This window comes from Meleagris gallopavo, chromosome 3 (assembly GCF_000146605.3).
Source record: "Meleagris gallopavo isolate NT-WF06-2002-E0010 breed Aviagen turkey brand Nicholas breeding stock chromosome 3, Turkey_5.1, whole genome shotgun sequence".
NCBI classification, from domain to species: Eukaryota; Metazoa; Chordata; class Aves; order Galliformes; family Phasianidae; genus Meleagris; species Meleagris gallopavo.
In genome coordinates, this window is record NC_015013.2 from 69,374,959 (window position 1) to 69,389,842 (window position 14,884).

At 36.7% G+C, this 14,884-nt stretch overlaps 1 protein-coding gene across 1 annotated transcript in view; it reads left to right on the forward strand.

Annotated features, from left to right (window-relative positions):
* Nucleotides 1-14,884, forward strand: part of SLC26A7 (solute carrier family 26 member 7) — a 55,800-nt gene that overhangs the window by 18,609 nt on the left and 22,307 nt on the right. The window contains exons 5-9 of the mRNA XM_031552966.1: nucleotides 652-816; nucleotides 6,770-6,922; nucleotides 8,295-8,377; nucleotides 9,674-9,821; nucleotides 11,845-11,958. Of these exons, the coding sequence (XP_031408826.1) occupies nucleotides 652-816; nucleotides 6,770-6,922; nucleotides 8,295-8,377; nucleotides 9,674-9,821; nucleotides 11,845-11,958 (663 nt within the window). The remainder of the gene's footprint in view (nucleotides 1-651; nucleotides 817-6,769; nucleotides 6,923-8,294; nucleotides 8,378-9,673; nucleotides 9,822-11,844; nucleotides 11,959-14,884) is intronic.

A 14,884-nucleotide genomic window follows, 5' to 3' on the forward strand; every position in this document is an offset into this window, starting at 1 on the left:
AAAATTAGAAACCTCAATGTATACAGCTGATGCAACTCAAAGTACTGGACTGACCATACATGTATTTGAAATCTGTGTATGTGTGGGGCCAGTGTGATATCAGGAAGCTTAGGATCTGCCAAAGGAGTGGAAAAGCTGTGGGATGAAGACACCAATGTTACAGTGGCTTGGGACAGAGTAGATCTCTACAGAATTATGCAGTGTTCCGCATAAGGCTCATATCTCTATAGTTTCAGCACCTAATACATTTGGTAGCTATTGACATTACTGACTTTGGGAATCATACTATGGACAAGCTAATATCGACTAGGTGGACTGTCAAATATCAGTGGAACAAGAGTGAGTCTTAGCACTGGAATGATCTTTAACACTGTTTGCTTTTCTCACGTATTTGACCAGCGTCTGAAAACAGTTTCTTCAAGTCTGCTTTCATTACTAACTTTAATGTTAGAGTCTGGTAAACCAGAGATGTGAATGAGACGGTGCAGGTGGTTCAGTGGTTCTACTGTAAATTATATTAATCCTTCAAAGGACTTTTGCTTTCAATCCACATTTACCTTACAGTTTATTAAAAGGAGCCCATCTCACTGCTCTGTCACCTGGAAGCTGCACATTATCACCCTTGCTAATGCAAATACCCTTGCTCTCCAGGTAGTGATGTTCATGCTGCAGCTGGGCCATGCCACCTTCTTGTTAACAGAACCAGTGATCAGTGCAATGACCACAGGAGCTGCGACGCACGTTGTGACTTCACAAGTGAAGTACTTGCTGGGAATGAAAATGCCATACATATCAGGACCACTAGGATTTTTTCATGTGAGTCCAGTAAAAGAGATGGGTTATTTCATTAGCTAACATTTTCTTAAGTAATGATACGTTTTAAAAAAATTATGTGTATGTGAAGAATTTGTGATGTATGTGTGAGAAAGAACTGATGTAATACCAAAATCTTCATTTTGCTGCTACTTTTTGTAGAAACGGATTAGGAAAGCTTGATGAAGAGTTAGCAAGACTGGGTCTTATTTTGAAAAGATAAAGAAACCATATTTTCAGTGTATGTGTATTACAGCATCAGTAATTCTCTTCATTCTCCTTAGCAATGAGACATTCACCATCTACTAAAATATTTGTTAATTCTTTAAAAGCTTTTTTATAAATACTTAGTATATAATGTAAGCAGTCATTCTTTTTTTTTTTTTCTTTTTTTTAAGTAGTTTTTCCAAGGAAACTATACTTACATATGGGCATATTAGTATCTTGTAGAATTAACAGTATTAAGTACAAGAGCCAGGAAATAATCAAAGCACACATTATGAGCAATAATAAAGAACAGCAGTGATAGAAGGAAATATTTCCATGTTGGTGTGTTGATGATATCATAAATGAGGTAATACAAATGCTTTGAAAGAAATCTATTCCCTTATCCCTTGTATATTTTAATGCATATGAAAAAAGTTATTTGCCTTTCGCTTCACTTTTGAAATCAACCCTCTGAACATTTTCCAGATTAAAAAATCTTGATATATTTTTTTAAGGTTTTCAATTGCTCTGTAGAATTGCGTAAAAACAAATGAATAAACAAAAACCCCTCTGTACAATTTAAAATAATAACAAATAAGGAAGCCTCCACATTTAGAAATAACAATTTTACCATACATATACTTCAGAATGTTTCTGGTGTCTGTTTAGACTTGTGGATTGCTTCAAGAAGCTCAATATTTCAGTCCCCAGCAGTGAATTTGACAGTGTATCTCTTGATATGTTTTTTGCTCCAAATTCATGGAACAAGGGACTAGGTTTTTGCTTACTTCTTGTTTTCTTTCTTCAAACCACCTCCCACTCACAAAGCCCATTGTTTTGTTTTAGACAGCCTTTGAGTTGAGAAAGCAAGAATAAGGATGTTTAATTAAGTGTAACAGGAGGGTTGAAAGTAACGCAAGCCATTGAAATGTGTTCTTTTACAGCAAGTGAGATCACAATTAAATATGTAAAAATTAGCTTTGTGTATGGAGAATGAATATATTACACCTGCATCAAGCATGTGGGATTTTTGTGTTTGCACATAGCTTATGTGATGTATTACATTTCATTTTCCCTGTGTATGGTTTGTAATACTGCAACTGAGCTGCATGTTGCAGAATCAGTAGAGATTTTATAAATGGAAATGGCTGGATGAAGGTGAGAAGGAAAATGATGAGGGAAGGCTGCATGTGAAATCTGATTTTCACAAGGGGCAATAGAGAAAACTATCATTAAGTTTTACTGAAAACAGAAAGCCATATCTGTATTTGCCCTTTATCCTTCCACAAGTTTCTCTGGAATGCAGTACTACAAAATGAACTCCTGCAATGTAAGAAGCCTACTTTGCAAAATTGGATCTTCTGTGGCCACGTTGCAAGTTGGTTGCAAAATCCTTGTGGTTGTGCTGCAAGTTGGCTGAGAAAGTCTTCATGTTCACACTATTCCACTACCAGTCTTTTTCCTTTCTTCTCTTATTTTTTTCTATTCTTTCCCTGCCCAGCTCACAGTAGTTGCCTGCATGATTTTCCCATACAATGTGTTGTATTTCTTAATAATAATAATAATAATAAAGAGGCACTTTTTTAAATGTAAAAAGGTCACCTACTCTCAGACAGAACCATGCATTTTAACAGATGTATTGCTTTTATTTTTATTTTTCTTATTTTACTTGCTTCAGTTTCCATACTCATTTTTAAAGCTAATCTTTTGGATTTTCACGTATGCAGTTCGAAAAAAAAAAAACAAAAAACCCTCAGGATTTCATTAATCTACCAGAATGCACATTCCTTCTAGAGTATAAACCATGACAGTGTGCATTATTACCATTTAATATTATGTGAAAATTGGGTGAAATTCAAAGCAGTTAATTTCCCATGAGGACAGAGACATTATATGTGTGTATATATGTGAACAAAGTTAGAAAGTTGCTTTTTTTAACTTATTTTCAGATTTACATCAAATCACTCATATAACTGCATAGCTTCAATTAAAATTCTTTGCATGAAAATAACAATAAAAATAGAGACAATCAGCTAAATATATTATTACTGTATTGTAAAAATTTTCTTAGCTATATAATGACACAAAATATTTTCTACACTGCAATATCAAACTAAATTCTACTAAATTCTAAATTATTTCAATATGTATGTCATTAAAATGTGTAAAATATTGAATTCCTAGTGATTTTTGTGATGGAAACATCTGCAAATATTTCTTCTGAATCAGATTACAATTGTAACTTGAGTTTTAGGCGCTTATATTTAGCGCTTACACGTTTATGTTAGATGAGCACAGGAATCTAATGGACAGTATGAAATCTGAACTGAAGAGTGTAGATTGGTGGCTTTAGTACACATTAACCACATGCATGTTTTTTCTCTGAAAAAACAGTGAGTGGTCTCTGAAATGCTCCGCTTGCTTTCCTGATATCATTGTGAAGTGTGTTTTTAGGGCTTCAGGGAATGATTACCAGGGAATAGTCAGTGGTAGCTCTGGAGTCTCATGTGGTAATTGATGTAATATTTATACACATTACTGCCAGATTTGTTTCATTTTATTACAGGCACTGATATTTCTGATATCTTTTTTAGAAATGCCACCTTTTGTGGTTATGGCTGTTTGTTGTTAGCTCTGAAGTATTGATTTTTTGTTCGCTGATGTAGAGTACATATTGAAGGGTAGGGCTTAGAGAGAAACATCAAATAATACTGCAGGCTGTTCAAGTAAAATGTTTGTGGAAGTCTGATAAAGGAGTGAAAAAGCTTTACATTAACTCAGGAGTGATGCATCCCAACAAAGAGGAAGTCAGGCAAAAATGCCAGAATGCTTACATAGATGTACAAGAAGATCCTGGCCACACTTAACATAAAAAGGAAGACTACAGAGGATAGAAGCAAGGGCAGTTAACCTTGGTGGAGTACAGAGACATTGCCTGAGCAGTCAGTGATCGAGTGGGAAAGGTTAAAGCCCAGATGCAATTGAATCTGGCTAGGGAATTCAAAGGCACCAAGAATAGCTGACACACAAGTATATCAGTGACAAAAAGAAGACTAAGGGAAATGTGGTCCCTGTGCTGAATGAAAAGGGAGACCTTGTTACTGTGGGCAGTGAAAAGGCCAGGCTACTGAATGCATTCTTGCATTCTTTGCCTCAGTCTTTACCAGTAATTCTGGCCTTCAGAAATCCTATGTCCCCAAGGCCAGGCTGAATGATTGGTGCATGGAATGTGCCACCTTGGTGGAACAGAATCAGGTCAGGAATTATTTAAGAAAATTGGGCATTTGTAAGTCCATTGACCCTGTTGGGAGTGCTGAGGGATCTGGCAGATGAGATTGTGAGGCCACTATATATAATCTTCGCTTGATGAATGCAAAGGGGAGAAGTGCCTGAAGGCTGAAGGAAAGCAAACGGACTGAGGCCCACGTCAGCTGGAGCTGTCCTGGAATGCTGAGATGCTGTGAAAGCTCTAGAAGCTTGGGATAGATATTAGAAAAAATAAATGGAATCTTCCTTTTATTTAATTTGTAAAGAAAGATGTTCTAAAAGCTTGTGCACATTTCTTAGTAATCTTTCAGTAAAATTATATTTATTCACTCTGCATTAGATCTCAGTTTTTCTAAGCAACTTACATTAAACACAAAATACATAGATAGCTAAAGCTGACAATGCTTGTTTGGAAAATAAAAAATAAAAACAAAAGAAACAAAAAAAAAAGTGTCTCTTTGTCTTTGACAATTAAGAATCAATCTATTTTCTTACTGCTTTATCTTTGGTATAGCTCAACCTTCCCAGTATTTGTGGTGCGGTTTTCAACGTAGTTTTCTAGATTGCCTTCATTTGTCCTAATTAATCACAGCTTCTGCTGGGTACCAAGCCAAGGCCTGTGCTCTCTTGACAATGCATGCTTGGAAGATTATGTGTATGTGGACTATTTGCAAGCCACATTAAGACATAGTTCACGAGTCCACATTGTCTGATGACAGTGGGGAAATACGTGATTAAAAACTGGGTTGATTACCATATTCATGACATAGGTACATCACATTATTTAATGAGTTGTTTTTAAAATGTTTGTTGGGGATTATGATAAATGTTTGTGCTGTTTTATGCCATTCATCCTTAATCAAAAATCCAAGGCCTATATTTCAATGGAGAGGACTTTCTTTTATGAGAAAAACTACATTTCTTCTGTTTTTCTGTCACCATTTTTAGAGTTTTTTATTGTATTTTCAGTTTTTTACCCCTTATAAATTATAAAGATCATCTTAGAAGTAGTAAGAGAGGTAAAATCAGGAAGCCATTAATAATATACTCATGCAAAAAAAGCATAATCAATGAGTGACAGAATCAGAACAGGGGAAAAAATTATCATCAGATTGACTGCCTTTCTGCTAGAACAGAGCTCTTTCCAAGATAATTTATCTACTCTTTTTTCTTTTCTAATATAAATATATGTATTTAAGCTCCAAACTGTCAAACTTTGTTAGCATTATGCATTTATTTGGAAATAGGTTCTGTGTGGCAGAAGATTATTAATATCTACTTTGATAAAACTACAAGTATGACTTTTCATTTATTCTATTGACCTTAGAATTCATAGAATCATGAAGTCCTTAGAGTTGGAAGGGACCTTTAAAAAACATCTAGTCCAGCTCCTCTGGAATGAATGGAGACATCCACAGCTAGATCAGGTTGCTCAGAGCCTGGTCCACCCTGGGACCTGGGATCTTAGTTGTTGCTAGGAAAAAACAACATTTACTTATATTTTATTTCAAGTATAAGTTCCCTGATTTTATTATCCTTCATGTTGTGGTTTTAAGGGAAGTTACTTGTGAAGCAATCTGAAATTACAGCCTAGGTTTTAATTTCTTTTTTCTATACAGTTTACATTTTGGGCTATGCAACAGTTCCTAAAATCTTAATGCAGAATTTAAGTGTTTAAACCTACGTTGCTTTTTCTCCACCCTGCATCTTTACAAAGAATGTGCATTAGTTTCATTTTCATGCTTCTTTGTTCCTCTAAGCAGTGGACTTATTTTGCAGCTTTCAACTTAAAACTTCATGCTAGAGACAGAAACAGAGCCGAGTAGTCATTTAAATTGTCAACAGTGCCTACACACAAAGCATGACAGGCAATTAGTGCAGCATCTGGACCTGATCAAAACATGCATCATGGAGCACTGTTAGTGAAATGGCCATGAGCAATCAAGAGGGACACTGAATGTATCTTGCTCTGTACAAAAAATTTGGATGGACTCCCCTGAGTGCTGGAGAGGTGGCCCTGAAAAGAGCAATGATCTGGGAAGATTCCTCTTGCTTCCCTTCCCAGCCACTACTACATCTTTCTTTCCTTTTTCTTTCTTCCACTCTCTCCTTTTTTCCTTCTTTCTGTCTCTTTAATTCTTTCCTCAGACCTTACATTTGCTAGTGGAGTTGGTGGATTTCATGTGCCGTGGACACAAATAATGCATCTTTGTGCAAGTTTCTCTCAATGCTTTTATGCTTAATTCACTGAATTTAATGGAACTAGGGAAGGAAAGGATGTATACCAGATTTACTGGAATTTTCTTGCTTCTACAATCAATAGAAATGTATAAATTATTGATGACACAGCTCTTGGAGTACTGATCCAGCTCACCCAGATAATTTAGACATTTGAAGTATAGAAAATACCATACCATGTGACCTGGAATTACATATTTTGTATTTTGTGAATATAATCTGTTGTTCATCTCAATCACTGCAGATTTATGCCTACATATTTGAGAATATCAGATCGGTTCAACTAGAGGCTTTACTTCTCTCCTTGCTGAGCATTGTGGTGCTTGTTCTTGTTAAGGAATTGAATGAGAAATTTCAGAGAAACATTAAAATTGTTCTTCCTATCGATCTAGTTTTGGTAAGTAGGAAGCCAAATATCAGACTTCTTGCTTTATAGAGTTTTCAGTGGCTCAACTCATTCCCTGAAGTTTTCTATGTTTTCTGTAGTTACTCACACCTGCCACTTATTAAATGAATAACTAATTTTCATGGCTGTATATTAAATGCAATAACAAGAAAGAGTTTGGCTGAATAATTAGAAAGAAGTGACGTATGTTCCCAATTTTTATAATATTTTTACTACTTTTTTGCATAATTACAAGAGCACGAGGTCTAGAATGTTAAACTGTAAGAAGTTTAATGTAGAAAATGAAAAGTAACTGATATAACTCCAGGCAAGCATTGTACTGCGTAGTTCTGACTTAGATACTGCATATTATTGATTTACAGCAAAGTTAAATACCTAAGTTATTGCTTTCTATAAGTTTACTTACAGTTTTCCTTTCATATAGCGTAGGCTAAATTGAAATTCTCTGTTGTATAGTAAATTTCAACTTTAAGGATTAAACTATGTTAACCAGCTCTAGGACAGAGGTTTCTCTTTTGTTCTAGACCAGTAAAAGAAAATTTAACAACAACAACAACAAAAAAGGCTTATTTCAGAATGGATCATCATGATTACTCTTTTTGTTGTTGTTGTTGAAAACAACTGTTTACAGAATAACCCTTTTTCTTGTATAAAATGCTAGAAAATGAGATTCTGGTCTCTGCTCTGTGATCTGTTTGTGTGTCTTGCCAATTAAAACTGGATAAAACACAGCAAACCAAGCATGATGGACTACAGCATGTTCCTCTTCTGGATTTCTGTGGTCAGTCACAAAAGTATGGGAAATGAGCTTGAACTTCCTCAGGGCCAAACTTTCCAATCTCTCAGCAAGGTTTATTCCTGCTGAAACATAAATATGAGAGGTAACCACATCTTCTTCTGCAGGGTTGTGTGCTGAAGTAGATATTGCCACTTGGGATTAGATGTGATCAAAGGGCATGAGCTGAATCACACACTCAGGCGCACCTCAGTTATGATAACAGATTTGAATTACTTCAAACTGTGAATGGCAGTGGTTTGAGGCATGTGCTGCACAGGGGCAGTTTGATGATGACTGGCAAGTGGCTTTTCAGATTGATTTTATTACCACAGAGCATCTAAATTCCTCTGTCATAGTCTTTCCTCAGAAATGCTTTCTAAAACTTTATTGTATCCAGATCATTTCGTTTGCCTCACTTCCACATTTACTATAATTTTAGTTACAATACTTCCCTGTCTTACTGAATTACTGTAAAGACACATGCATGAACACTGTCATATTCTCAGCTCCGGTGGTAACGTGGACTATGTGAGAACCTGAAAGCAATAGAAATATAATGCATTTTTTCTATATTGAATCAAATAGATAATTGCTACATCCATTGCCTGCTGCTATGCTGATATGGAATACGTCTACGGGCTAGAAGTTGTGGGGCATATTCCTCAAGGGTAATATGGTTTTTATTAGTTTGTGGCTTCTGAGTATGCTTAGATCTATGAACAGCTTGTGAGGAGGTCAGACTAGTTTTTTGGAGTAAGAAATAGCAAAATCTGTCATTTTCATTCATGACCTTTTCAAATACTCTCTCACAATTCAATCTCACACTAACAAGGTGTATTGGTGTAGTCTTAAAAATACAGAGTTTTTTGTACATTCTCAGAGACATCTCATTACTTTATGCAGTAAAAGGTACCTACTGTATACCTGATGATGGCTAATGGATGGCTAATAGAGGGCAATCTACTAGATTACTGCTACCTGTGTTTTGTGTAACAGAGGACTGCAGTGAGATAAAGCATGTAGATTGCTGCAATGAGTTCTTCTCTACTCATTTATACAGTAATTTTAGAAAATGTGGTTTCTGAAGAAAAGTAAAGGATTTAGCTATGTTTATTCTATAGAAGAGCATTCTAACTATGGGCAGTGATATATATTTTCCTCCATGAATTTGAAAAGGAGGAAAGAGATATTCAGTATAATTAGCTGTGAAAACAATTAGATTAGGTGTTAGGGAGAATGTTCATACTCCACGGGCTGGTAAGGAACAGCACAGCTGTTCAATAATCTCCCTCTTGGAGATTGTAGGGTTTCCCTAAGTTTCACAAGGCAAGCTCTGAGTGCATGTGTGGCAGATTGCATTTATGTAAAATAAGAGAAGTTGCTGAGAGAGAAAATTATTTTTAACTCTTTGGGTATGCTATTACAATCTGCGTGTTTCTGAGGCTGAAACAATGTTATGTACTCCTTTTGATACGCATTATGGGCAGTTAAATTGTACTGATACAGCTTTAATCAGAAGCTTATTTTCTGTCTAACTTCACATACCAAGATTCTTTAGTGTTGAAAAACATAAGCAGAATGCTGACTCCTTCCCACATATCTTTAGGTGCTCACCTGAAATATCTAACTGCCTTGTCAGTGGAGATTATTAGAAACTTCAGGTGTTCTGAGATCTGAGGGGACATAATGTGCTCTCAGGAGAGTCTGACATCTTTTTGAAGAGTACTGAGATAGTTTGGTGTGATTTGGTTCTTAACTGCAGGGTTTTATAGCATTAGAAAATCGCCATTAGATGGAGAAAGTTTCCATACCTATGGAGATGCTGAATATTAACACTGCTCCAATTAATCTAAAATTTAATAAATGTCTTAAGTATTAAACAAAATTAACCATGCATGCAAAGACTGTTTCTCTTATGTTGTCAAGAATAACAGAAGTATTGAGGCTATCTTTATTTTTTACAGGCTGCCACCACCAAAACTACCACCCATGAATGTCCTATCTGAAATAGTCACAGAAGCTTTTGGGGTAGCACTGGTTGGTTACGTAGCATCACTAGCTCTCGCCCAAAGCTCTGCTAAAAGGTTTAATTACACTGTGGATGATAACCAGGTAAAGTTCTTTCTCTTTACTTAAGGAGACCAGAAGGACAGTAAGCTATGAAACTCATTTACCATTTTAGAGAAGTGTTATGGATGAAAGCCCAGTAAGCATAAATTCTGTAGGACATCCTGAGGCCTTCCAATGATTACTGTGGAACTCAAATCTAGTCCAAATCAGCTCTGTAGAATATCCTATTTGGATGAGCTACATTTTTTGAGGAAATGCATTCTTCAAGGATAATCTCATAATGCTGCATTTCATGCAGCTAGTTTAGGTGTTAATGTGTTTTCCCAGTGTTTCAAGATGTGACAGCTTCTCTTCTGGCAGCTGAGATCTTAAAGGCCAGCTAAGATTTTCAACCAGTGATTGATTAAAAGAAATAAATAAATTAGGTACTTACTGCCCTGGGACATATCTGATGTTATAAAATAAAGATTATACAATGAAGAAGTCTCATCTGAAATTAAGGTTTATTTATATAAAAGATGCAGGATGATTTCAGAGAGCACTGCCAAATTTGCAGCCACGGGAGTTCTCTGAGTAGAGTTCCACTCTGCAGCATGCTAGCTTAAATAAAAGTGGGATGATTTCTTCCTGCACTACCTCACTACTGGTCATGGTGAGTAGGCAACTTCAAGGCAAGTGGGAATACATGGAGTCAATAGTTCAAACACTGACAAGAAACACTCCTAACTGGCAATTAATGCTGTGCAATGAGAATTCTGCTCCCAACTTCCTTTTAAATGGAATAGGCAGTTGGGATAGATGACATAATGTTGTATGAAGAGCGGTTGGTTTTGCAGCTGGAGACCTATCTGAACATCCCATCTAGATGGATTGGCCTTGCTACATCAGTGCGTGTCTTTTGCAACTCTCGCTATCACTCAGGTGTTTAAAAATTTTTCTGAAATGAATGCATTATTTTCTGTTGGTGCTGAAGAGCAATGTTTTCTAGGGAGCAGAGCTTAGTATAAGTTATGCCGTAGGGCAATGTGCTGTAGTGCCTGGAGGGCATTAAACTGAGCACAGCAACCTGTGCGTCTTATTGTACTTTGGAAAACGTGTAACTTTTACTGCTTAACTACTGAAATGGTGGAAATGGTGTATGTCTGCAGAGGATAATGGAGCAAAGAGCAAAACCTACATGAAAACAGAGCAGACAGAGCAACCTGGGGGTAAAGCTGCACTGCATTCACGAGCCAGGCACAGCTTTTTGCATGGTGTCATATGGGTGTACAAGTCTATTTGGGGACTTTCATGGCGTTCCTCTCTGGTGCTGTGAAGACTCACCCACCATGGTGGGTTTCCCTGGCTGGATATGACATCACATGTGTACCAAGCACTTCCAGCAGCACAGTGTCTTTGTCACATTGCTCTCAGGGGATGGATGAGCTCCTTGCAGTGTAGGGCCGGAGAGTACTGCTGGGTAGCCAAGCTGTTCAACTCAGCTTTCAGATACGAGGTGGCTTCCTCAGTGCATTCTTTCCTCTTCTGTAATAGTTGTTTGTACATACTTGCATTTTGCTTGTGAAAATACATAGAATGCATTTTTAATGAAAGAGAGCGTGCAGATAGTGTTACTACCATACTTCGCTTTCACTAATGCATATATGAAAAAAAATCAGTGGCTATCTTCTTCAGTAGAGTCATAAGCCAGAAAAAGCCTGGACACTGTCCAGATCCCACTACTTGAGCCTCTGGTCTGTTAAAAAGCAGATGTGGATCAAGATGCAGCTATTTTTACTGAATTTTGTGTTCAAAACTCAGCAATATCATTTATTCTGTGAAAAAAATGCTTCTCCTGTTTTTGGTGAATCTAGTTCACCAGCTCTGCCTTTCAAGTTACTTCTGATTTGTGAGAATATGTACTGGGAGATGTTTTATTATGTACATATGTTGCGTTTTTCCCTAACAATTACGGCCATCCTCCATCTTGGCTAATATTTTCATTGAAGACTCCTTTGTTGGCAAGAAGCACTGAAATCATGCAGCAATTGGAAAAAAATGCTCATTCTTTTTAACAACTTTGCAGGAACTTTTGGCTCATGGCCTCAGCAACGTGATTCCTTCATTTTTCTTTTGCATACCAAGTGCGGCAGCGATGGGACGGACGGCACTGTTATACAGTACAGGCGCCAGAACACAGGTAATGGGATACAGTGCTGTAAGTGGAAGGACACTGACCATGCTGCTCATTGGAGCTTGCTCTGATTAACCAACTACATTCCACCATCCTGCAAAATCCCTATCAATTTTAACCATCTGCATGGAATTACATCTGTTTGGCAACAGTCTTAATAGAAAAGCTAATAGCTCCACTTATGCATTTTTACCTGTCTAGTTTGATACAAACTTTAAAGTCTGGGACAGTGTGGAGGTGAGGGTGTTGTGTTTTCAGATTGCAGGAAACTACGCAAGAGCCCTTTCAGTTTTGGGCAAACTTGTCAGCGCTGTAACAAAAGTGCCCTCTAATGGCATCTAGTGGATTTATTGGTACAGGCTAACCTAAAGTGTTGTGTTGTGTGTTTTTTTTTTTAAATAATAATTAATGATCCTATATGATTTTCAAAAGAAAATGAATGTAATTTTAAGAGTTGCTCCTAAAAGAAACAATGTGCTAACTTCTGCCCTGTGTCTTGGTGTATTTCTTCTGACTCTCACAATGCATTCAGACCACAGATATGGCATATAATTTTCTCAGGATTTTTTTTGCATTCTGTTTGAAATGAAACCCAAAAGTTCACATGGCAGTACCTCAGGAAACAGGGAATTGTAACTGAAGAAAATGCTCACGGGGGTTCTGTAGTGTTGTAACCTGTCCAATCTGTGCCTGGGAGCAAGAGAGGCAACTAACTTGGTGTGAGATGGCACCATGTGGGTCAGCACTGAACATACTGCTTCTCTGTCCTTACTCTGAAATTCAAGACCCCAACAGAGCCATCCTGCCATATAAATGCTGTATCCTCAAGAGTTTGCTGCCATTGTCCTTTTATAACTCCTGCCCTTGCCTATATATAAAGGTCATTAATTATGAAAAGAACGGTAATGAGATGTGACTGCCAAGGAAAAGCAGAGTCTGTAGGTGGTGATTCTTCCTGTCTATATCCTGCAATTGTTTCTCTTGCAGACACCACAGTAGTAAGAAATGATACAAGGTTTTATTTCAAAACTATGCATGTTAATTACTTGCTAATTAGCCCACACACTTCTCTGAACTCTGTTAATTATAATGAATAATTTATCAAATAATCATCTTTAAAAGCATTCATATGCACATAGTTTAGCTGCCATTTTGCTATTATCCACTTCAAATTTTTTGAGTTAGATTCAGTGTTGTACCATGTGCACTCACCATCACTGACATTCTCTGCTGTTACCTGTTCATATCTTTCCAAATTAAAGTTTTACTGCATCATGACTTTTCTAAGAAAGCTAATTAACCTGAATGCATATAGGGCATCTGAGCACTTTGGCTCTGGAACATATAGACAAAGGCCCCATTAGAAAGTCATTCAAGATATAAGACGGAAAAAGAAACCACCATGGCTTGAAATCAAAGTGGGAAGTCCACAGTAAGAATAATGAATATCTGCTAGGTTTTGTCCAGAAGTTTCATATTACAGCAGAGTTTGCATCCACAAATTAGAGTGTGGTTGTGCACCAGCATTATGACAATACTTGAAATTATAATATTCTCTCACCTGTCTTCTATGTCTTAGAAGGCAATATATTCACTCCTGCCCATTCTTTAGGAGCTATCTAGGCAGAATGAGCAACTAAGAAGAATAACATAGATGTTTGTCAGATTACACACAAAAAGAAAAGCAATGGCTTGCTTTGCATACACAAAAAGACATGACAGAAATGTGCCCAGCCCGCTTTTCTCCAAAGACCAAACTTCAGATTCAGGGATGTAATTTATTCTTCAGTGCAGGAAGACAGGAATCCAGACCCTGCGATACTGTCAAGTTTCCTATTTTGATGGTTGGACTTGGTGATCTTAAAGGTCTTTTCCAACCTGAAAGATTCTGTGAGCTGTGATATTCTTTCTGAAAGAAGAACAGAAGTGAAGAACCATTTCATTGACTGAGCAGTGTCCTTCAAGTAGAATCGACATTTTATTTTTTATGTTTTGAACAGACAGAGAAAGGCAAAAATTCCTTGTGACTATGCCAGCAGATTTTGCATCCCTTTTTCTGTAAAAACCCTATCTCTCTTGATGGTATTTTAAAGTATGTCATGGCTCTCGTTTTCAACTCTTTCAACAACTTACTTGTTTTTGTTTTTAACAACTTGTCTGTTAAAATGAAACAATTATTTTATTGTGGAAAAATTTTATCAATATAAAAATAAAGTGAGCATCTGTCTACTTACCATCAAAACATTCTGTGAATCTGAATTGTATCTTAGCACTTATTCAAGTGTCCTTAGCAGGGATCTGTTGAGGTGTTGATGGTTAAGTTGGTGAGCTGGTGATCAGGAAACACGGAGGTGTGATGCTGAGGGTCATGTTTGCAGGCATGGTGTGGATGGGTTGATGGTTGGGCTGGATGATCTTAGTGATCTTTTCTAACCTTAATGGTACTATTTATTTAGTATTTATTTGTTATCAAGACAGAAATGCCATACTTTGTGAATGGTCAGAGTGGAGTGGGAGACTACAATTTCAATGTAGTTCTCTAACAGATTAATACAAAGAGTGCTGTGAAGTAACATACGATCTGTAGACCGTGTTTGTCTAGATTCATGTTGCTTTCATTAATTAACATTATATATATATTTAATATAAACATAATATTATATAATTTGCTGCTGCATTTTCTAAAGTAAAATATATAGCTTCTATAAGATGCTGATCGTTGGTGGTTTCTGGCTGGGCACAATATCTTCAAGTACCCAGTGAAAGAAGTTAGAAAACTTTTCCAGTGCAAAAATCATGACACAGTTCTTCATATATAATTTTTGCTCAATGCAATGCCAGATCTGTGATTTGATACAACATAGAGTGCAATTTTGTAAACATGTTACAGGATGACTGTGTGTGCTGCAATAGGTCTAAAATGAGATGTTAC